The following is a 21,065-nucleotide window of genomic DNA, read 5'->3' on the forward strand; positions in this document are numbered from 1 at the left end:
CCTCTGGATCTGTTCCGAAATGTTTTAAATCAGCAGTGATTAAACCATTACTTAAGAAATCTCATCTTGACCCTAGTGTATTGAAAAATTACAGGCCGATATCAAATCTATCATTCTGTTCCAAAATTTTAGAAAAGGTGGTTTCACGGCAGCTCATAGACCACCTCACTGAGAATGATCTTTTTGAGCCGCTGCACTCTGCTTTTAGGAAATATCACTCCACAGAGACAGCGCTCACTAAAGTTGTGAATGATCTTCTGCGAGCAATGGACTCAGACACCACTACGGTTTTGGTGTTGTTAGATCTCAGTGCTGCATTTGATACCGTGGATCATCATATTTTGCTCAATAGGTTGGAGAATTTTTTTGGGATTACTGGAAGTGCCCTTGCCTGGTTGACGTCATATCTGTCCAGTCGTTCTGAATGTGTCTTATATAATGGCACTACCTCTGACCTTGCTGACATGAGATTTGGGGTTCCACAGGGATCTGTTTTAGGCCCCTTGCTTTTCTCCCTGTATGTGGCACCCCTTGGGCATATACTGCGGAGTTTTGGGATTGCCTTTCATTGTTATGCTGATGATACTCAGTTGTACATGCCGATAACTGCGAGAAATCTCACTCCCATAAAATCCCTGGAGGACTGTCTTCTATCAGTGAGAAGTTGGATGTCTAGTAACTTCCTACTTTTAAACTTTGATAAGACTGAAATGATGGTTCCTGGTCCAGCGAGACATCGGCATCAGTTTGACCAGCTGGCGCTCAGCCTGGGTTCCTGTGTCATACATCATACAGACAAAATGAGGAACCTTGGGGTAATTTTTGATCCCACGTTGTCTTTTGACCTCCACATCAGGGATGTTACTAGGACTGCTTTTTTCCATCTGAGAAATATAGCGAGGATCCGCCCCATCCTGTCCATGGCTGATGCTGAGACCCTAATTCATGCTTTTGTTTCTTCTAGACTAGATTATTGTAATGTTCTATTTTCAGGGTTACCACAGTGGGTCTTCAGCTGGTTCAGAACACTGCCGCCAGACTTCTGACATGTAGCAGAAGGTCTGAACATATCACACCCATTTTGGCATCTTTGCACTGGCTCCCTGTCTCTGTGAGAGCAGATTTTAAGGTTTTGTTATTGACTTATAAGGTTGTTCATGGACTAGCGCCATCTTATCTGGCTGATCTGGTGGAACTCTACGTGCCGGCCCGGGCTTTGCGGTCGCAGGATGCGGGACTTCTCTGTGTTCCCAGGGTGAAGAAGTCAGCAGGTCAAAGAGCCTTTTCGTATCGTGCACCCACCCTGTGGAACAGTCTTCCTGCGACCGTGAGGCAGTCTGAGTCCGTGGACATTTTTAAGTCTTGACTCAAAACCTATTTTTATTCTCTTTCTTATGGATAGTTTTTATTTTTATTTGTTTTATTCTTTTACTTCTGTTTTTATTCATATATTTGAATTTTTTATTCATTTTTAATTATTTATTCAATTTTATGTTGACTTGTTTTATGTAAGGTGCCTTGAGATGGCTTTTGCTGTGATTTGGCGCATTATAAGCTAATTAAATTAAATTAAATTAAAACTAAATAAGCATAATTAGAGAAAAATACTAAAACTAAACAGAAGCTGACTAAGAGAACAAGGTGGTAAAACAAACCATAAGAAAAGCAGTGACAAGAACCATAACAGGAAACAAAACCTGACATTATGCACAGCAAATATTACAATAGAGAGAAACTAAATAACCAAGTGATAAATTACTGAACAATAAATGAATACACAACTGACTGAAGAAAACAAGAACTGATCCAAAGTAAAAAGTAACAAAGAAACAAAGCAAACATAGAATACACACGATGAAAATAACAATTAATAACACAAAGCTGGGGCAGATGGAAATGCACAATAGGAGCCCAGAACAGGGCGGGGCATGACACATTATGGGGTAATGTGTGTAGAATTTTGAGGAAAAAATAAATTTCATCCATTCTGAAATAAGGCTGTAATGTAACAAAATCTAGAAAAAGTGAAGTGCTGTGAATACTTTCTGGATGCATTGTAACAATATTATTTTTCTCTTTGTCTCTCTTTCCCTCATTTTGTGTGTGTGTGTGTGTGTGTGTGTGTGTGTGTGTGTGTGTGTGTGTGTGTGTGTGTGTGTGTGTGTGTGTGTGTGTGTGTGTGTGTGTGTGTGGAGGGGGGGGTTCCTCAGTGGTAAATGGACTGCATTTATATAGTGCTTTTTCATCTGAATTAGAAGTTCAAAGTGCTTTACACTGATGCCTCACATGCACCCATTCACACACCGATGTCAATGCAAGGCACTCACTGCACACCGGGAGCAACTTGGGCATTAAGGGCCTTACCCATGGGCCTGCAGTGATTTTCCACCCTGACAGGGACTTGACGCGAGAATCATCTTCTCACAAGCCCGCCGCTTAACCACTAGACCATCACCTCCCAATGGATCTCACATTCATATTTTGGAAATCAAATGTACGTATCTACCTCTTCAACCAGCTGCATCATCCGTCTTGTGCTCTCCAAGGACTGAAATGTACAAAAAGAGAAAAAAAGGAGACAGTTTTAGCATATGTTCATAGTATTAATAGTTTTTGGTGCATATTCTCACTCACTCACTCATCTTCAACCGCTTACTCAAATTAAGGGTTGCAGGGGGACTGGAGCCTATCCCAACAGTCATAGGGCATGACGCGAGGTACACCCTGGACAGGACACCAGTCTGTCACATGGCCACATGTAGGCAGACAAAGACTTTCACACCCGCACACACTCCTGTGGACAATTTAAAGTTTCCAATTCACCTAACCTGCATGTCTTTGGATGTGGGCAGAAGCTGGAGCACCCGGAGGGAACCAATACAAACACAGGGAGAACATGCAAACACCACACAGAAAGGCCACAGGTGGGAATCGATCCCATGACCTTCTTGTGAGGCAACAGTGCTAACCACTAAACCACAGTGCTGCCCGGTGCATATTCTATTGAAGAAAAATCTCATGCAACTCAAAAATTACTTTCCCAGTCATCATTCATTTTAGCTGGTTGCAAAACACTGCAAAAGGCAAATACTTTTACAAATCTTGGCAATATGAATTTTTAAATTATGATGATTCAATATTTGTAAAATATTTTCAAAGCACAGAGTAGCCTTTTTTATATGCATGACAACATCTCAATGTTGTCATGCATGTAAAAAAAAGACACGGAATCCATGAATGACAGTGACAGCCAGGAGCTCTTCGATGGTGTGGACTGCTGGACATTACATATTTCATTCTATGTGAAACCATCCTACAAGTGGGTTAGTGCTCTGTTCAGTTTTCTTCCTATTGTATTTTTTCTTCTTTATGGAGCCATAGTAGACTTTGTTATTATAATTTATTTATTTATTATTTATTTTTAGTTTATTATTATTTACAGGGCTGTTCCTTACTGGGGACAGTCGGGAGAATTTCTACTGCATCTATTCATATAATACCAGAATAATACCAGCTGAATACTTTGTGCACAAACTATCATCATTTAAACCACAAGACTTCCCTGAGGGTGCTGCATGGCATTCACCGTAAATCAGCAGATCCTTGTGTGTGGGAGGCCAGCAGGAGCCATGTAATAGTAGTCAGTAATTCTCACTCCCCAACAGCTAAAGGATTCTCTGGTGCACAAAGCCAGAGCCTTGGGTTTTAGCTTTCTGGTTAGAGGGTCTCCTTGCCATGCTGGAGATCATGGATTTGCGTCCCAAGGATACAGAGTGGGAGGAGTCAAAAACACAATGCAGAGCAAGCCGCTACACTTGCATTTGCGAAAGCTGCGCTTAACATTTGCAAGAATGCCGCGCGACATTTGAGAGGCACTCACGTGATATGTATGCAGACATCTATACAAATAATATAGCACCTTCAACTGCACCACAGACTAAAACAGTTAAATGTGGTCTATTAAACATTAGGTCTCTCTCTTCTAAGTCCCTGTTGGTAAATGATATAATAATTGATCAACATATTGATTTATTCTGCCTAACAGAAACCTGGTTACAGCAGGATGAATATGTTAGTTTAAATGAGTCAACACCCCCGAGTCACACTAACTGTCAGAATGCTCGTAGCACGGGCCGGGGTGGAGGATTAGCAGCAATCTTCCATTCCAGCTTATTAATTAATCCAAAACCCAGACAGAGCTTTAATTCATTTGAAAGCTTGTCTCTTAGTCTTGTCCATCCAAATTGGAAGTCCCAAAAACCAGTTTTATTTGTTATTATCTATCGTCCACCTGGTCGTTACTGTGAGTTTCTCTGTGAATTTTCAGACCTTTTGTCTGACTTAGTGCTTAGCTCAGATAAGATAATTATAGTGGGCGATTTTAACATCCACACAGATGCTGAGAATGACAGCCTCAACACTGCATTTAATCTATTATTAGACTCTATTGGCTTTGCTCAAAAAGTAAATGAGTCCACCCACCACTTTAATCATATCTTAGATCTTGTTCTGACTTATGGTATGGAAATAGAAGACTTAACAGTATTCCCTGAAAACTCCCTTCTGTCTGATCATTTCTTAATAACATTTACATTTACTCTGATGGACTACCCAGCAGTGGGGAATAAGTTTCATTACACTAGAAGTCTTTCAGAAAGCGCTGTAACTAGGTTTAAGGATATGATTCCTTCTTTATGTTCTCTAATGCCATATACCAACACAGTGCAGAGTAGCTACCTAAACTCTGTAAGGGAGATAGAGTATCTCGTCAATAGTTTTACATCCTCATTGAAGACAACTTTGGATGCTGTAGCGCCTCTGAAAAAGAGAGCTTTAAATCAGAAGTGTCTGACTCCGTGGTATAACTCACAAACTCGTAGCTTAAAGCAGATAACCCGTAAGTTGGAGAGGAAATGGCGCCTCACTAATTTAGAAGCTCTTCACTTAGCCTGGAAAAAGAGTCTGTTGCTCTATAAAAAAGCCCTCCGTAAAGCTAGGACATCTTTCTACTCATCACTAATTGAAGAAAATAAGAACAACCCCAGGTTTCTTTTCAGCACTGTAGCCAGGCTGACAAAGAGTCAGAGCTCTATTGAGCTGAGTATTCCATTAACTTTAACTAGTAATGACTTCATGACTTTCTTTGCTAACAAAATTTTAACTATTAGAGAAAAAATTACTCATAACCATCCCAAAGACGTATCGTTATCTTTGCCTGCTTTCAGTGATGCCGGTATTTGGTTAGACTCTTTCTCTCCGATTGTTCTGTCTGAGTTATTCTCATTAGTTACTTCATCCAAACCATCAACATGTTTATTAGACCCCATTCCTACCAGGCTGCTCAAGGAAGCCCTACCATTATTTAATGCTTCGATCTTAAATATGATCAATCTATCTTTGTTAGTTGGCTATGTACCACAGGCTTTTAAGGTGGCAGTAATTAAACCATTACTTAAAAAGCCATCACTTGACCCAGCTATCTTAGCTAATTATAGGCCAATCTCCAACCTTCCTTTTCTCTCAAAAATTCTTGAAAGGGTAGTTGTAAAACAGCTAACTGATCATCTGCAGAGGAATGGTCTATTTGAAGAGTTTCAGTCAGGTTTTAGAATTCATCATAGTACAGAAACAGCATTAGTGAAGGTTACAAATGATCTTCTTATGGCCTCGGACAGTGGACTCATCTCTGTGCTTGTTCTGTTAGACCTCAGTGCTGCTTTTGATACTGTTGACCATAAAATTTTATTACAGAGATTAGAGCATGCCATAGGTATTAAAGGCACTGCGCTGCGGTGGTTTGAATCATATTTGTCTAATAGATTACAATTTGTTCATGTAAATGGGGAATCTTCTTCACAGACTAAAGTTAATTATGGAGTTCCACAAGGTTCTGTGCTAGGACCAATTTTATTCACTTTATACATGCTTCCCTTAGGCAGTATTATTAGACGGTATTGCTTAAATTTTCATTGTTACGCAGATGATACCCAGCTTTATCTATCCATGAAGCCAGAGGACACACACCAATTAGCTAAACTGCAGGATTGTCTTACAGACATAAAGACATGGATGACCTCTAATTTCCTGCTTTTAAACTCAGATAAAACTGAAGTTATTGTACTTGGCCCCACAAATCTTAGAAACATGGTGTCTAACCAGATCCTTACTCTGGATGGCATTACCCTGACCTCTAGTAATACTGTGAGAAATCTTGGAGTCATTTTTGATCAGGATATGTCATTCAAAGCGCATATTAAACAATATGTAGGACTGCTTTTTTGCATTTACGCAATATCTCTAAAATCAGAAAGGTCTTGTCTCAGAGTGATGCTGAAAAACTAATTCATGCATTTATTTCCTCTAGGCTGGACTATTGTAATTCATTATTATCAGGTTGTCCTAAAAGTTCCCTAAAAAGCCTTCAGTTAATTCAAAATGCTGCAGCTAGAGTACTAACGGGGACTAGAAGGAGAGAGCATATCTCACCCATATTGGCCTCTCTTCATTGGCTTCCTGTTAATTCTAGAATAGAATTTAAAATTCTTCTTCTTACTTATAAGGTTTTGAATAATCAGGTCCCATCTTATCTTAGGGACCTCGTAGTACCATATCACCCCAATAGAGCGCTTCGCTCTCAGACTGCAGGCTTACTTGTAGTTCCTAGGGTTTGTAAGAGTAGAATGGGAGGCAGAGCCTTCAGCTTTCAGGCTCCTCTCCTGTGGAACCAGCTCCCAATTCAGATCAGGGAGACAGACACCCTCTCTACTTTTAAGATTAGGCTTAAAACTTTCCTTTTTGCTAAAGCTTATAGTTAGGGCTGGATCAGGTGACCCTGAACCATCCCTTAGTTATGCTGCTATAGACGTAGACTGCTGGGGGGGTTCCCATGATGCACTGTTTCTTTCTCTTTTTGCTCTGTATGCACCACTCTGCATTTAATCATTAGTGATCGATCTCTGCTCCCCTCCACAGCATGTCTTTTTCCTGGTTCTCTCCCTCAGCCCCAACCAGTCCCAGCAGAAGACTGCCCCTCCCTGAGCCTGGTTCTGCTGGAGGTTTCTTCCTGTTAAAAGGGAGTTTTTCCTTCCTACTGTAGCCAAGTGCTTGCTCACAGGGGGTCGTTTTGACCGTTGGGGTTTTACATAATTATTGTATGGCCTTGCCTTACAATATAAAGCGCCTTGGGGCAACTGTTTGTTGTGATTTGGCGCTATATAAAAAAACTGATTGATTGATTGATTGATCTTTGACACAAGTCTGTGCAAAATACGGCTGACATTCGGACGACATGCATGCGCTTATGTGTTGTTTGTACCACTTCAGTGAGATACCAACTGCGAGTTTGTCGCTCATTTACATGTTTTATCACTAATTCTTCTGAGATAGGAACCTTAGACGTCTTCCAACTAAAAGTGTTTTTAGTACACAATCAAATATAAAATTAAACAGATCATCTGACTGATCTGAGGATTGGAACAAAAAATTTACAGAGGGTGTGTTTTTACTCTTGAGTTTATAATATGCAATATAATTATCTGTTAAAATAAAATATACAAATTAGACTTTTGCAGTTCCTCTGAACGCAACTCAGAGCAGACATGACAACCTGAGATAACGCTGTAATGTCACTCACACACACACACACACACACACACACACACACACACACACACACACACACACACACACACACACACACACACACACACACACACACACACACACACACACTTCCCCCCCCAAGGTGATGATGAGGAGGAGACAAATGGCTTTGACCTTCAGTAACCTTTATGTTCCTGAGAGCATGGGTTTTTGCAACGCCCCATACTGTGTGTATAAACAGTGCTCATCCATGCCTGATATTTCTCTGTAGACACTTGCACTGGGAGACCAGTCATCGCTATGGCAACCAGGTACGCCAGGTGTCATTAAAGGGACAGTCCCTCCAGTCAGAGCACACAAATTGTTCATCCATACTTTCATAAAGACTGCAGTACCTTCCTAGCTGTTTCTCTCACCACTTTCACACATTTACGCAATATCTCTAAAATTAGAAAGGTCTTGTCTCAGAGTGACGCTGAAAAACTAATTCATGCATTTATTTCCTCTAGGCTGGACTATTGTAATTCATTATTATCAGGTTGTCCTAAAAGTTCCCTGAAAAGCCTTCAGTTAATTCAAAATGCTGCAGCTAGAGTACTAACGGGGACTAGAAGGAGAGAGCATATCTCACCCATATTGGCCTCTCTTCATTGGCTTCCTGTTAATTCTAGAATAGAATTTAAAATTCTTCTTCTTACTTATAAGGTTTTGAATAATCAGGTCCCATCTTATCTTAGGGACCTCATAGTACCATATCACCCCAATAGAGCGCTTCGCTCTCAGACTGCAGGCTTACTTGTAGGTCCTAGGGTTTGTAAGAGTAGAATGGGAGGCAGAGCCTTCAGCTTTCAGGCTCCTCTCCTGTGGAACCAGCTCCCAATTCAGATCAGGGAGACAGACACCCTCTCTACTTTTAAGATTAGGCTTAAAACTTTCCTTTTTGCTAAAGCTTATAGTTAGGGCTGGATCAGGTGACCCTGAACCATCCCTTAGTTATGCTGCTATAGACCTAGACTGCTGGGAGGTTCCCATGATGCACTGAGTGTTTCTTTCTCTTTTTGCTCTGTATGCACCACTCTGCATTTAATCATTAGTGATTGATCTCTGCTCCCCTCCATGCATGTCTTTTTCCTGGTTCTCTCCCTCAGCCCCAACCAGTCCCAGCAGAAGACTGCCCCTCCCTGAGCCTGGTTCTGCTGGAGGTTTCTTCCTGTTAAAAGGGAGTTTTTCTTCCCACTGTTGCCAAGTGCTTGCTCACAGGGGGTCGTTTTGACCGTTGGGGTTTTTACATAATTATTGTATGGCCTTGCCTTACAATATAAAGCGCCTTGGGGCAACTGTTTGTTGTGATTTGGCGCTATATAAATAAAATTGATTGATTGATTGACTTTGTCACAGTTATGCAGTTGTCCGGCACTTCTTCCCCAACCCAAAATGTCTATTACACCTCCTTCCTGAATTTCACACGAGTCTTCTTCATTCTTTTCCTACTTTCACCAATCTAATTTCTCGTTTGTTTCTCACTGTCTTCCTCCTGTTCGGCTCCATTATCCTAAAAACCACCATCCATTGTTGTCTACCTACACTTCCCCCTGCCACCGTCTTGAAGTCTTCAATCTCTTTCAGCTTCCATCTCTTAGGACATAGTCCTGCTGTGTGCAACTTCTCCACTCTTATAACCCTATGAATTAGCTACAAATGAGTGCGAAAAACAGTCGGTATGTGTCACTTGATGGGTGTTCCTGGTCCATGGTATCTCCTTAGGCCCTTTCACACATACTGTGAAGTTTGGATGGTGTTTGGACAAAAATGGCGAAACAGCACGAAACTTTGAAATTAGCACACAAAACAACGTGCACAAAACATCACGCCGACGGGCAGGCATGCACGAACTCACACAACGGGTGCGCGAGTTCGTGTACGTGCTGGTGTCCGACGACCAGGAACAGTACCAGGTGCACCACATGGCGGCACTTATGTGGAAGAAATAACAAAATAAAAACCAGCCAGTACCTGTGGGTCCACATCGCGGCACTTATGTGGAATAATTAAAACAAAACAAAAAAAGCAAGAAAAAAAAACACACCACCAGGGACACGAACTTGTGCCTTTCAAAACCTCTGATCCCCAGTCAGCAACTTTGCCACTGAGCTACAGAACTGTTCTTTGAAAGCTGCAGGAAGCTGCCTCATATCAGGAAGGACATGAAAGTATTACAAAAAAAAACAATTAAAATCCCACACCATATACAAACACCGCATTTATCAAATGAGCAATACAAATATGATCCATCTGTTCTTCTGGTGATGACCCATGGTCACTGACATACAGTCATAAAATGACATCAATGAGAAGCAGTGTGCTCTGATGTCCACATCTGCTGGTCAGGTCCATCCAGTCAGCCGTGCCCTTGTTCTGCCTGGCACACGTGTCTTGTAGACAGAGTGCCGCAGCATAGACAACGCGTTATGTGAAACAGAGCTCACGTGGGTGACATGACAGTCAGATCGCCCGCTGCGTGTTCTGATTTGACGGTCTGTTTCAACCTAGGGGGCTGTCAGTGTCCACTCCATGTGCGTGCTCGCTTGCTGTAGCTTGTCGCCACCATGGCGATATATGTTTTTATTTATGTCCACATAAATACAGCAATCAGACACATGTGCCTCACAGTGGACAGTTGTGAGTCCATGACTGTCCAAACACAGTAGGTGTTGTCTAGCTGGAATGGCCAGAATGACAGATCACTATACCTACTTCTGTCGGAAGCCATGCCTCCTGTGAGTGGAGCGCACACACACACACGTGTCAGTGTGTGTATTTGCAAAGTCACAGTCGTGAGGAATTTAGACAAATTTCACAGCAGTACGGGAGTGGTCGCCTGCAGTCTCTTGTTGTGCCAATAGTGCCACTGGGCACACATTTTCTAAGTGCCATGCGAGCGGTGTTAGATGTTTGTGCGTGTCACCTGGAATTTGGTCAACACCTGCTGCTAGAGGGTGCAATGGGTTCGCACAACGCACACTTTGTCTTTCAGCCACTTGTGTGCACAAATAGTTGTAGCAACAGGTGTACGAGGCATTGGCAACAAGGACGACATGACACGGTTTGCACATGATTCCTGTGTCATGCGAACTAAGTGTGCACTTTGTCCAAACTTAGCACTATGTGTGAAGGGACCCTTAATGAAACCAAAGTCTGATTGATTTGTTTCAGTGACAGTGACATTGCTGTTGTCAGATAACATGCTAACATCTCCATAAGAAGTCTTGTAAATCACCTCAGAGGTATTATCTACTTACAAAAACAGTTTCTTTTAGATTTAAAAGTGTTTACTTACCGCTAACATTTACAAAATACGTATAAAAGAAAAATGCCAAACATACTGAATTTATATAGAAATACAGCTGTTTCTGAGTGTATTCTGCCATCTTGGACTATTTTGTTTGAGCGAGCAACTAACGTATGTCAGGCTGACTTCACGCTGCCTGCATTGCTCAACATTTGCATAAAACAGAGTTCTTGTCTATTGAGGCCCCACCTAGCTGATGGCAGAGCAAGCATTTGTCTCTTGTCACTGCAAAACACCACTCTGTTGGAAAATGAATGACAGCTGTTCACTTTGCCTCTGTTACTTGTAGCAAATCTGATCCGAGGGTAAAAGTCTCCCTGTGCCCCGTCTTTGAAAAACATGTATGCAGTCCAGCCATTTCCATCCATTTGCAAAATCCACCACCCTCAACATTTCTTTCCTTAACACATATACCCATTACCTCTGTTCCCTTCACCAATATGCCCATTGAATTCAACTCAAATCACCACTCTTTTTTTACTTGGGTAAACTCTCAAATATCTCATCTAACACCAATCCCAAAAACTTCCACCTCCTCCATCTTGCATCCCACGTGGAGGACATATGCTCTGATGACATTTATAACCATCCCTTCATTTTTCAGTGTCACCCACATCACTCTGTCAGACATTCAGTTCGCCTCTAACAACTGCTTTGCCTTCAGGATTAACCCCTCTCATCCACAATGTGGTAGAGTGATTTGAACCTGCCTCTGATGTTGATAGTCTTTATTCCCTTCCATTTGATCTCTTGTACACTCAGTGTATCTAGCCTTTGATACAATTATCATAATTATTTTTTGTATTTCAGATGGCAGTGGCCCAATCCAGATTTAGCTCAAACTGTGTTTTATAAATTAGAAATTCCCTGTAGTTTATATTCAGCAAATTGTGCATATTTTCTGGATTTAGTTGCAGAGACAAAAACAGTTGCTTACCTCATCTGTCACTTGATTGGCTCTCCTCTGTAGCTCCTCCTCCTCAGTTAAAATGGGTGGGTTTGATGCCATGTCGGCTGCCTGTGAGGCCAGTCTAGCCTCACTGTGTGCGCTTGCGTGCTCAGTACCTGCTGACCAGATTACCTAGTAGCATCAGGTGGGGTTGTCACCTGCAGGGCACAGTGTTTATTTATAATGACTGAAGAAAGAATGATCCAGTGAGATACAAAGACAGGCTGCCTTTGCTGTGCACACAGAAGCATGAGTTTGTGTCACACATGTTCAAGATGACCATGAGAGAGATTTTCACATTCAGAGTGGATGTTCTGCATATGAAGAAAATTAAAGTAACAACAAAATTAACGACAGTCTACTCCCTATTTTTTTTGGTTCTGTTTGTGTGTTTTTTTTTTTCTCTAATACTGCTTGACAGCATTTTGTATCAGGATATGTGTGCTTTTGAAATTATTGTAAATTGATGTTGATAGTATGAGGATGATGAACACAAAGTGGCTACAATACATGTTATACAACAAAACTGTACGGTTAGTGTTCTTTCATTGGGATATTGTTATATGGCTGGGGGGCCTGGCTGCCTTTTTGTTTCTGTCTTTTGTTTTTCCTTCCAGGTGGCTTGCATTTGGGACTGAGTGGCTGTGTAGCTGAGTTTATCAGGACCTCACCCTGATCACCTGCGGCTCGTCAGGACTCACAGCTGTGGTGCATCTACATGGATTGGAACATGGTGGCATTTAAGACTGGAGTACACAGTGTGTATTTGCCAGAGACTCGACCTTGTGACCAGACGGGTGAGATCGTCGTCTCGGGAGCCATCTCATCATCAGTGGATGCAGAGAACGTCCAGGGTTTGATGCATGGTCTGTGAAAGAGGAGGGGGTGAGGTCTCACGCTCGTCAGCACACTTCCTGAGGTACGTTAGATTTTGTGACTAACGTTTATACAGTCAGTAAATGTGGTGTCCCTCACACCTTATTATATTGAGCTGTACGTTAGTCATGTATCGGCTTCCACTGCAGTGGAGTTTTGTGAACTGGATGTTCCATGCCTGCAGGTTGGGAAGCTGATTAGTAATTAAGCCAGGAAGTGTTTGCTGTTTATGTACACCTTTGAGTGGTCTCTCTGTGTGTAGAGTGTGGACTCACATAATGGTTCCTTCTTTCACAGACTCGGTTTGTTGCGGCCACCTGGGGGGTGTCGGCGGGGTCCTTGGGTCCGAACGGCTTCTGGCTCCGGACCATTAGCGCTGCTGGGAGCGCACCGTATCACCACCACGCCAGACCGCGCACTCTTTTGTTGTTTTGTATCACATCACTGTTATGTATTAAATTCAGTTAGCCTTTGTACCGTGCTCTGCTTATTTCATACTGGGTCCTTCAAACGCTGGTCGGTTCTCCGAGCTGCGTCCGACACATAACAGATATTTTAGCTCAATAAATGTAGACAAAGTGAGATACTACACAGACATTCATCTCACCCTAACCCTAACCTCAACTTATCCGTATCTTCAACCTCACCCTAATCTCAAACTAATTCTAACCTTATCCTAACATAATGCTCACCTTGTCCCAACCCTGACTGTGACTTAACTCTCATGTCAACCTAAGCTTCACTTTAACCTAGTTCTTACATCAACCTTACCTAACCTTCACCTTAAGCTAACCCTCATCTTAACCTAATGCGAAAATCAACCAAACCTTAATCTAACACTTAAATCAGAACAGAGGCGATTTTAGACTTCCAGTTTTAGGGGTGCTTAGCACATTTATAAAATTTTTAAAATCTAGATGTCCAGAAATACAATTTCCCATGATTTCAGAGTGAAAACATTGCTTGTAAAAGCTGCATTCATTGTCAGAATGATAAAAAAAAAAAATGCATATTAGCAATGGATAACGGCCCATACATAAAATTCCTGCATTCTGGTGCAGTTTATATAACAAATAATTTAATATCCTAATTTGGTGACGGCAAATAGTAAGTGCAACTTAGGAGCAGGTCTGAAATATTCAGAGGCTGAGTAATGTATATTATCCTTGTTTTTATATTAGTCTTATGAGCCTATAGTTATTGAAGATTTTTTATTTCATCTTAACAACTTATTATGTCATAGTACTTAGTACAGAACACTCACCCTGGTATCACTTTTCAATTACATTTAGACAGTTTTAGGCATTACTTAGATTGTGTTTTAGTTTAGTTTAGTTTTTGTGTTTTAGCATTTCAGGTCACATCTGTGTACATGGTATTTGATGTAGGAGAGTGATTTGTTAATGGAAGCTACACAGATTGAAGGGCAGCACCATTTAGTAGCTGACAAGAGGATTTAGTTGAAAAAAAGACAACACTGAATCAATCTTACATTTGACCACGCACAGCGCGCACTAATTTGTAGAGCAATACATTGTGTTTTGCGATAGGTAGCTAGGAGAGTAAAATAAGCACTTTTCAGAAAGTTGCACTTGCTCTTCACATTCAGAGACATAAACTGTGAATAAATACCTCGCAAAAATCACTTGACAGTGCGGCTGGGCGAGGTTACCACCAGCACTCACAGGACAGCGCCTCTGCTAAATGAGCGCCACCCGCAGCAGCACCATGCGACACAAACACATGCCAGAGCAGAGAGAGAGATGAATGTAGGCGCGTTTTGTGGATTGAACCATTTGCCCAAGAAGGGGAGACGATCAAATTACTGTGTTCTTGTAATACATATTTTGGCATAATGAAATAAGTTGTTTAAAAAAAATAGTAGTATAGAAGCATATATATATATATATATTTTTTTTTTCTTTTAGGGGTGCCTAAAACATATTTAGGGGTGCTTGAGCACCCCTAAAAATAGGCTAACTCCACCCCCAAATCAGACTAACCCAAGCCTTAACCTAAGACTATCTTTATGTTAGCCCTATCCTTAATCTAACACTAGCCTATTACTATTTGCATTCTTGCATCTGTTTTTAATGTTTCATAAATATGCAAAAGTGATGCATGCGTTCAGTTTGCAAACAAACAGAGTAAAATGCTATACTTATGTGATGGAGGCCAGCAGGAGTCGCAGTGCAATAGCATACAAATAATGAATGTTTTTGAGTGCACTGTGCCTCATTGAATGGAACATTCCATTCGCGCTCGAGCCCCCTCGGCGCATCCAGCCTTCCTGTCCATTACCCAGTGAGTCTGAGCACTGTATCGGGCCACTGTTTGTTTTAAGCTAATGTCCATTGCCGCTAGTGTGAGCATGTGGTGGTCGGGACGTGCAATGGTACAAAACATATGGAACCAAAATTTCACGGTAAATGGAACACAATGGCAAATGGAACAAATGATCAATATCACATGACATACAAACCACCAATCAAATGACAAGAATCTATTAGGCATTCTAACAGTCAATAGGCCTCACTCCCCCTACAGCTAAAGGATACTCTAGCCACTCAACGCTAGAGGCCAGGTTTTTAGCTGAGTGGTCAGATCATCTGCTTCCCTTGTGGGAGATCACGAGTTCACATCCCAAGGGGAGGCAAAGGGAGAAGTCACAATAGAAACACAACACATGTGAAAGAGAGTACAGCTGCTACACTCAGTTTCAAAAATGAAAATGGGAGTGTGTGTGTGTGTGTCCTTAAGTATTTCAAAATGGGAGGGGGCTGTCACAACATCATAACATCAGCCATGTCATTTGACTATGTTTGGTGGTCACATCATCAAAATTGCACTTTTCTGGTTTGCTGTACTTTGTGAGTTTCTGAAAAGATGCTAGCCAACAAGCAGTGGTGCATTAGGGTAGGATAAAAGATGGGTCCTGTCTGAAGAAGTACAGTCAGATGAACAAAAAGCTCTGACAACATCCAAACAGAAGCCCACAGCTTGCTCTGCCAGACTGAGACAGAAGTAAAATCAGACTTTGGTACCATCATCTAAAGGGACAAACCCACCCTGGATACAGTACTAGTCTGAGCATCCTTGCTGGCTAGCAATTATCTTTATCTTGAGTCAAAGGAACCACAAAAGTATGAACATTTTTGGAATTTACATTTTCACCTGAGCTGCACTGATTAGCCACTCTCTCTCTCTCTCAGGACCTCTTCTAATAGCACATAAGCTTTCTTAAAAAGTGATTAATAAATAATAGGGTCTTTGTCGGGTTAAAGACAATTTTCTTTCTTTCTTTCTTGTTAACAAGTCCATTAGAAAGAACCATATATAGTAAACCACAATGTGCAGTTCATTTAGATGTCTAAAAAAAACATTTTTTTTTAAACCCAAGTGATAGTGTATACAATCTGTTACTCTTGTACAACAAATATTTTAGTAATTTTTATTTATTTAGCTTCAAGGGGCAATGTTACATCAAATACTTTTAAGTAAATAAAAAAACTTTGAAAAGGTTTTATATATATATCCATCCATCTTCTATACCTGCTTACCCCAATTAATCTATCGCAGGGCCACATATAGACAGACAAACACATTCACATCCACACCCACAGTCAATTTTGAGTTTTCAATCCATGTCTTTGGATGTGGAAGGAACTCAGAGCACCCGGAGGAAGCATATTTTATATTATATATATATATATATATATATATATATATATATATGTGTGTGTGTGTGTGTGTGTGTGTGTGTGTGTGTGTGTGTGTGTGTGTGAGATCTATTCTGATAGATGTGGGACAGATCTTTTAAAGCCGTGGCGCCACGCCTTTGGAATGAGCTTCCCTGCTCCCTTCACTCGATAGACTCTGTCGATGCTTTTAAAAAGCAACTTAAGACTCACCTTTTTAAAACTGCATTTTAGCTTGATCTTCTTTTAAATGTTTGTATGTGTTATTTTGTCTTTATCGATTTTATCATGTGAAGCACTTTGTGACCCTGGTCTGTGAAAAGTGCTATATAAATAAAGTTTACTTACTTACGTGATCACATCTATCAGATCTGATTCCATCTGCTCAAAGTGATGTTAATGAGTGAAATCACCTGCTGGAGTGGATGGTTGCAAAGAAAACCTGCACCCTCTCAGCCCTTTCTGGAACGAGTTGAATACCCCTGCTCTACACAGTCAACTGTCCATGACTATACTTTGATCCTGAACTCTGTGAACAGCCAGAGGTTTCCGCAATGACCTTCTGGTGCTTACCCTCTTTGCAGATGGTATCTGTGTCTTTTGTATAACAGCTGAGTGGATCCTTGTCATTTGATTGGTGCTTTCTATGTCAACTGACATGGATTATTCATCCCATTTGTGTTGCCTTGCACTTAGCATGCAATATGGTTCCATTTAGCGTGCAAATCTGGTTCCATACATTTTGTACCATTACACGCTGCGAACCCCGCCCACTAAACATGTGGAGTTTGTTTTGCTGATGGAGGACAATTTGAAGGAGCTAATTGATGCTGCTAATTCTTCTAAAACACACACACAAACAAATCCACTACGCTGTAAGCCATCTGGAAGTATGAAGAGCTGTTAGGATGAAAAGCTGGACTAATTTCTGATGTGATTTTTTCGCTGCACCTAGGAAGTACACAGTCTGATTTTTTTTTCTTTCTTTCTTTTTGGAAGTACAGGAAGTCAGTGCACGGCCTCACCAACAACTGCTTTTCCAATTCGTCTGAGAACAATTTTGGACTCCTATTTAAAGTTCATGTTGGACTATTAAGCAGCAGTGATGCACCAAAATGTAAGTCCGTTTTCTGTTGTCTATAAATTAATAAAATATTAAATGACAAGCAACTATTTTAGCCGTTATATAAAACAAACAATGAATGCTTTTACATTCTTTCAATGGAACATCGCCTTGTTGAATGGTATGTTCCATCTTTCACCTCATGAAATATTCGTACCATTGAACTCATAAACATTTATTATTTGTATAATGGACAACTGTCAAGTCAGCAGTCTTCCCCATGATTGTGGTTGTGTGTTTTGAACCAGATTTGAGAGATTCATGGCATTCAAACTACATAAATGGTGACTTGAAATAAAATATTCTAATATTTTGAGATATGCATGTTCTATTTTTTTTTTTTTTTTTGGAGCAGAAGGCTATAATTATCAAAATTAAAATAAAAAAATGACAGAAACATCTTAGTTTCTATGTACTGAAACAAAAATATGTAAAGCTTTCACTCTCTGAAATACCTGAAAAAACATTTAACTTTTTCACATTCAATTTTTTTGAGATACAGATAATTGGTAAATTGGTAATAAATTAAGCAAAGCTTGTATAATGAGAGAACTAGATCACCTCACTCGTAGAGCACGAACCTCCACCAACACTAGTTTCCAATTCCACAAAGTTTTACCTTGGAAAAAATTTTCAAGGTCAAAGTCCTGTTAGAAGTGGTTTTTCATAAGATAAAATATAATACAAAATATAGATCAAAAAGGTTTTTAATGTTAAAATCAAATATCTGCTAAATCCACAATACGGATCAGATGCAGATCAAACTCAGTTTGCACCTCACTGGCAAAAAATGAGAGTGATTGAGGCACTTTTGATTAAGATATAATGCAAAATGTACACCAAATGGTCTTTTCAATATTAATTCAAATGTCCACAAAATCCACAGTCTGGATCAGATCCAGATCAAACTTTGACAGATGATAGTGAGTGGCAGTGTGCGCTTCACTTTCAAATATGAGTGATTGGGGCATGTTTGATTCAGATATATGTAAAATATACATTAAATGGGGTTTTTAACGTTAAAATTAAATGGCCACAAAATCTGTAACATGAATCAGATCCAGCGTCGCCGACCGAATAGTCCCCCTAAAAATTGGTCCCCCTAAAAATTGGTCCATCTTGCCTTCACTGCACATGCGTCATTATCTGCGGTTCACTGATTATCACCTGGTTTCTGCTTCAAACTGCACTCCACTCATCATCTATCACAGTGGCAGATATATGAAGCTTTTGTACAACAATCATTTCCACATAAATTCAGCATTATTTCATCATAAAAGACAGAGGAAGCAATTAGAGCACCGCAGCTAGCTGATGCGTTCACTGTGCATCGTCATTTCAAAGCATCACTGTGTATCGCCTCATTTCTGCTTAAAACTGACTTTAGAATGATTTAAGAGGTTTTACCTTGTCATCTAATGGTTAATAATCCCATTAATCCATTTGATTGCTTTGGGTGAAGAGACTGTCTCAGAGCTCCGAATTGACACATGCGCAGTGGAGGCAGGGCGGACCAATTTTTAACGAACTACATAAATGATCTGCGACACCCGATCAAACTTTGTCACTCAATAAAGGATGCCATCCTACATAACGCTCTCAAATAAAAAAAGAAATTTGATCTTTTTGACAGAGTTATGAGTTTTTGAAAATCCATTCAATGTTAAAGATAGGATTTTTACATTTTTCCTGACTTTGCCTTTTGACCTATGACCTTGAAAATGTAATCACCTATTGCCTATCAGGATATGAATCTTCAGAAAAAAAACACAACATATGAAAAATTGTGGGCTCCAGGCTGTTCACAAACAGGGATGATAACATAAGATGGTAGAAGTGGAGTTTGAACCAGGAACCTTCTGCACTGAAACCAAGCACACTAACCACTTGGTCACCACCCCAACTGTGATGACATGTAGTATTTTTCAAAGATGCTGAGGTTGACTTTGCTGTTGGTACAACAGATCAATTTACCATAAAAAGATGTCTGATCTGATGCATATCTGTCTCACATCCTTTGCTGTTAATTTTCCCACCTACGTGCGTGCACACAGAGGTGCACCTGTCATCTGTTGTCTAACACAGTGGTTGTGTATCCGGCTTGTGGTCGACAGAGAGACAGAAAGTCATCTTATCTGTTTTGAAGTGTTTATACCACATTTACAAAGGACAACAAAGTAATTATTTGAGTTTGACTGATTTTTGGACTTTATTATTGTGCACGTTCTTCAATTTATGTCATTTCATTATTTGAACAAGTCTCAAAAGTACCTCTTAAAAATAAAATGTTTATTATTTTAACGCTGTTCCTCCACAAACGCTTAACTTGAAAGTTACACGTAATTTAAGTTAATAGAAACACAGTAGGCGCTTACCTTCGTGGGTTTTCCTTCAGTTTGACTCTTTTGAGGTTTTTTCCGTCCTGAACAGGTCGAAATCTGCGGCTCGAACCATCTGCTCCTCAGCATCTCCGCGCGCCTCGCGCGACAGGCTCGCGCCCTGCTGGGGCCCCGCCCCTCACACAGATCAAACGCCCAGAGCCGCCAGGAGGGCGGGGAAAACAAAAAGCAAAAACAAGTCCACTACACACCGTCGAAACTGAGTAGCGCAACAAATCAAACACAATCAGAGATAACAACTGTATTCATTTTATTATTTTTAATAGTTATAGTACCCCTGTTACTTAAAGTTGAGTCACTTTCTTGCTCAGGTTGACAGTGGGGCACAGGTGGCATTGAACCAGGGACCCTTTGTTTAAGAGGCAAACCTGTACAGTAACAGCTTGTCACAAAAAGCTTATAATGAATTGTAATTCAGTACATAACTATAAAAATATAGTTATGTATATAGCTGTATATAATTCTGTTCATACACAACTTGACAAATTACACAAAATGGTTAAGATATTACAACATGGCTATAACATACATACATACATGTTCAACCAGTTTCCAACAGATTTGGAAGACGATGAAGGTGACAGGAAATGAGCATAACAGATTTTTTTTTTTTTATTCCCAAATTTTACCTGAAGCTATTACACATTAGTAACCAAAGCATCCAACAGCTTGTCAGAAAAAAGTAAAACAACAATAAAAACACCTCACTTTTTGGGTAACCGAATCAGGGCATACCTAAAGACAGTGATGATGACATCTCAAAACATAAATATTGCAAACCATGATTTTTATTTGAGTATTTTATCAGTTTTAGATATGCAGTATCATCAAACATTAGTTACCGAACCCAAACAAGTCATATTTGCACAAAAACAAACAAACAAACAAAAATCTGTTCATCACTGAAGGGTCAGGGGTTTTAATCCTGATAAAGAAGGTGAACTCCATGTTCTCTGTCCTGGACAGGGGTGCATCCAGAAAATGTTGGTTGGGGGGGAGTCTGATTCATTGCAATTGGGCAAATTGCTCTTTCATGGAATGACAGTGTAATATTGCCACTGATGAAAAT

The 21,065-nt window shown here is 40.4% G+C and overlaps 1 protein-coding gene across 1 annotated transcript in view; it reads right to left on the minus strand.

Moving 5' to 3' along the window:
- zgc:101731 (SNARE_SNAP25N and SNARE_SNAP23C domain-containing protein) overlaps window positions 1–19,995 on the minus strand; it is a 79,239-nt gene extending 59,244 nt beyond the window's left edge. The window contains exons 1-3 of the mRNA XM_034168210.1: window positions 19,973–19,995; window positions 11,889–12,058; window positions 2,507–2,548 (exon numbers count right to left, since the gene is read on the minus strand). Coding sequence (XP_034024101.1) covers window positions 2,507–2,548; window positions 11,889–11,960 — 114 coding nt within the window. The 5' untranslated portion in view covers window positions 11,961–12,058; window positions 19,973–19,995. The remainder of the gene's footprint in view (window positions 1–2,506; window positions 2,549–11,888; window positions 12,059–19,972) is intronic.
- Window positions 19,996–21,065: the final 1,070 nt, after the last annotated feature.

Source organism: Thalassophryne amazonica, chromosome 4 (assembly GCF_902500255.1).
Source record: "Thalassophryne amazonica chromosome 4, fThaAma1.1, whole genome shotgun sequence".
NCBI lineage: Eukaryota > Metazoa > Chordata > Actinopteri > Batrachoidiformes > Batrachoididae > Thalassophryne > Thalassophryne amazonica.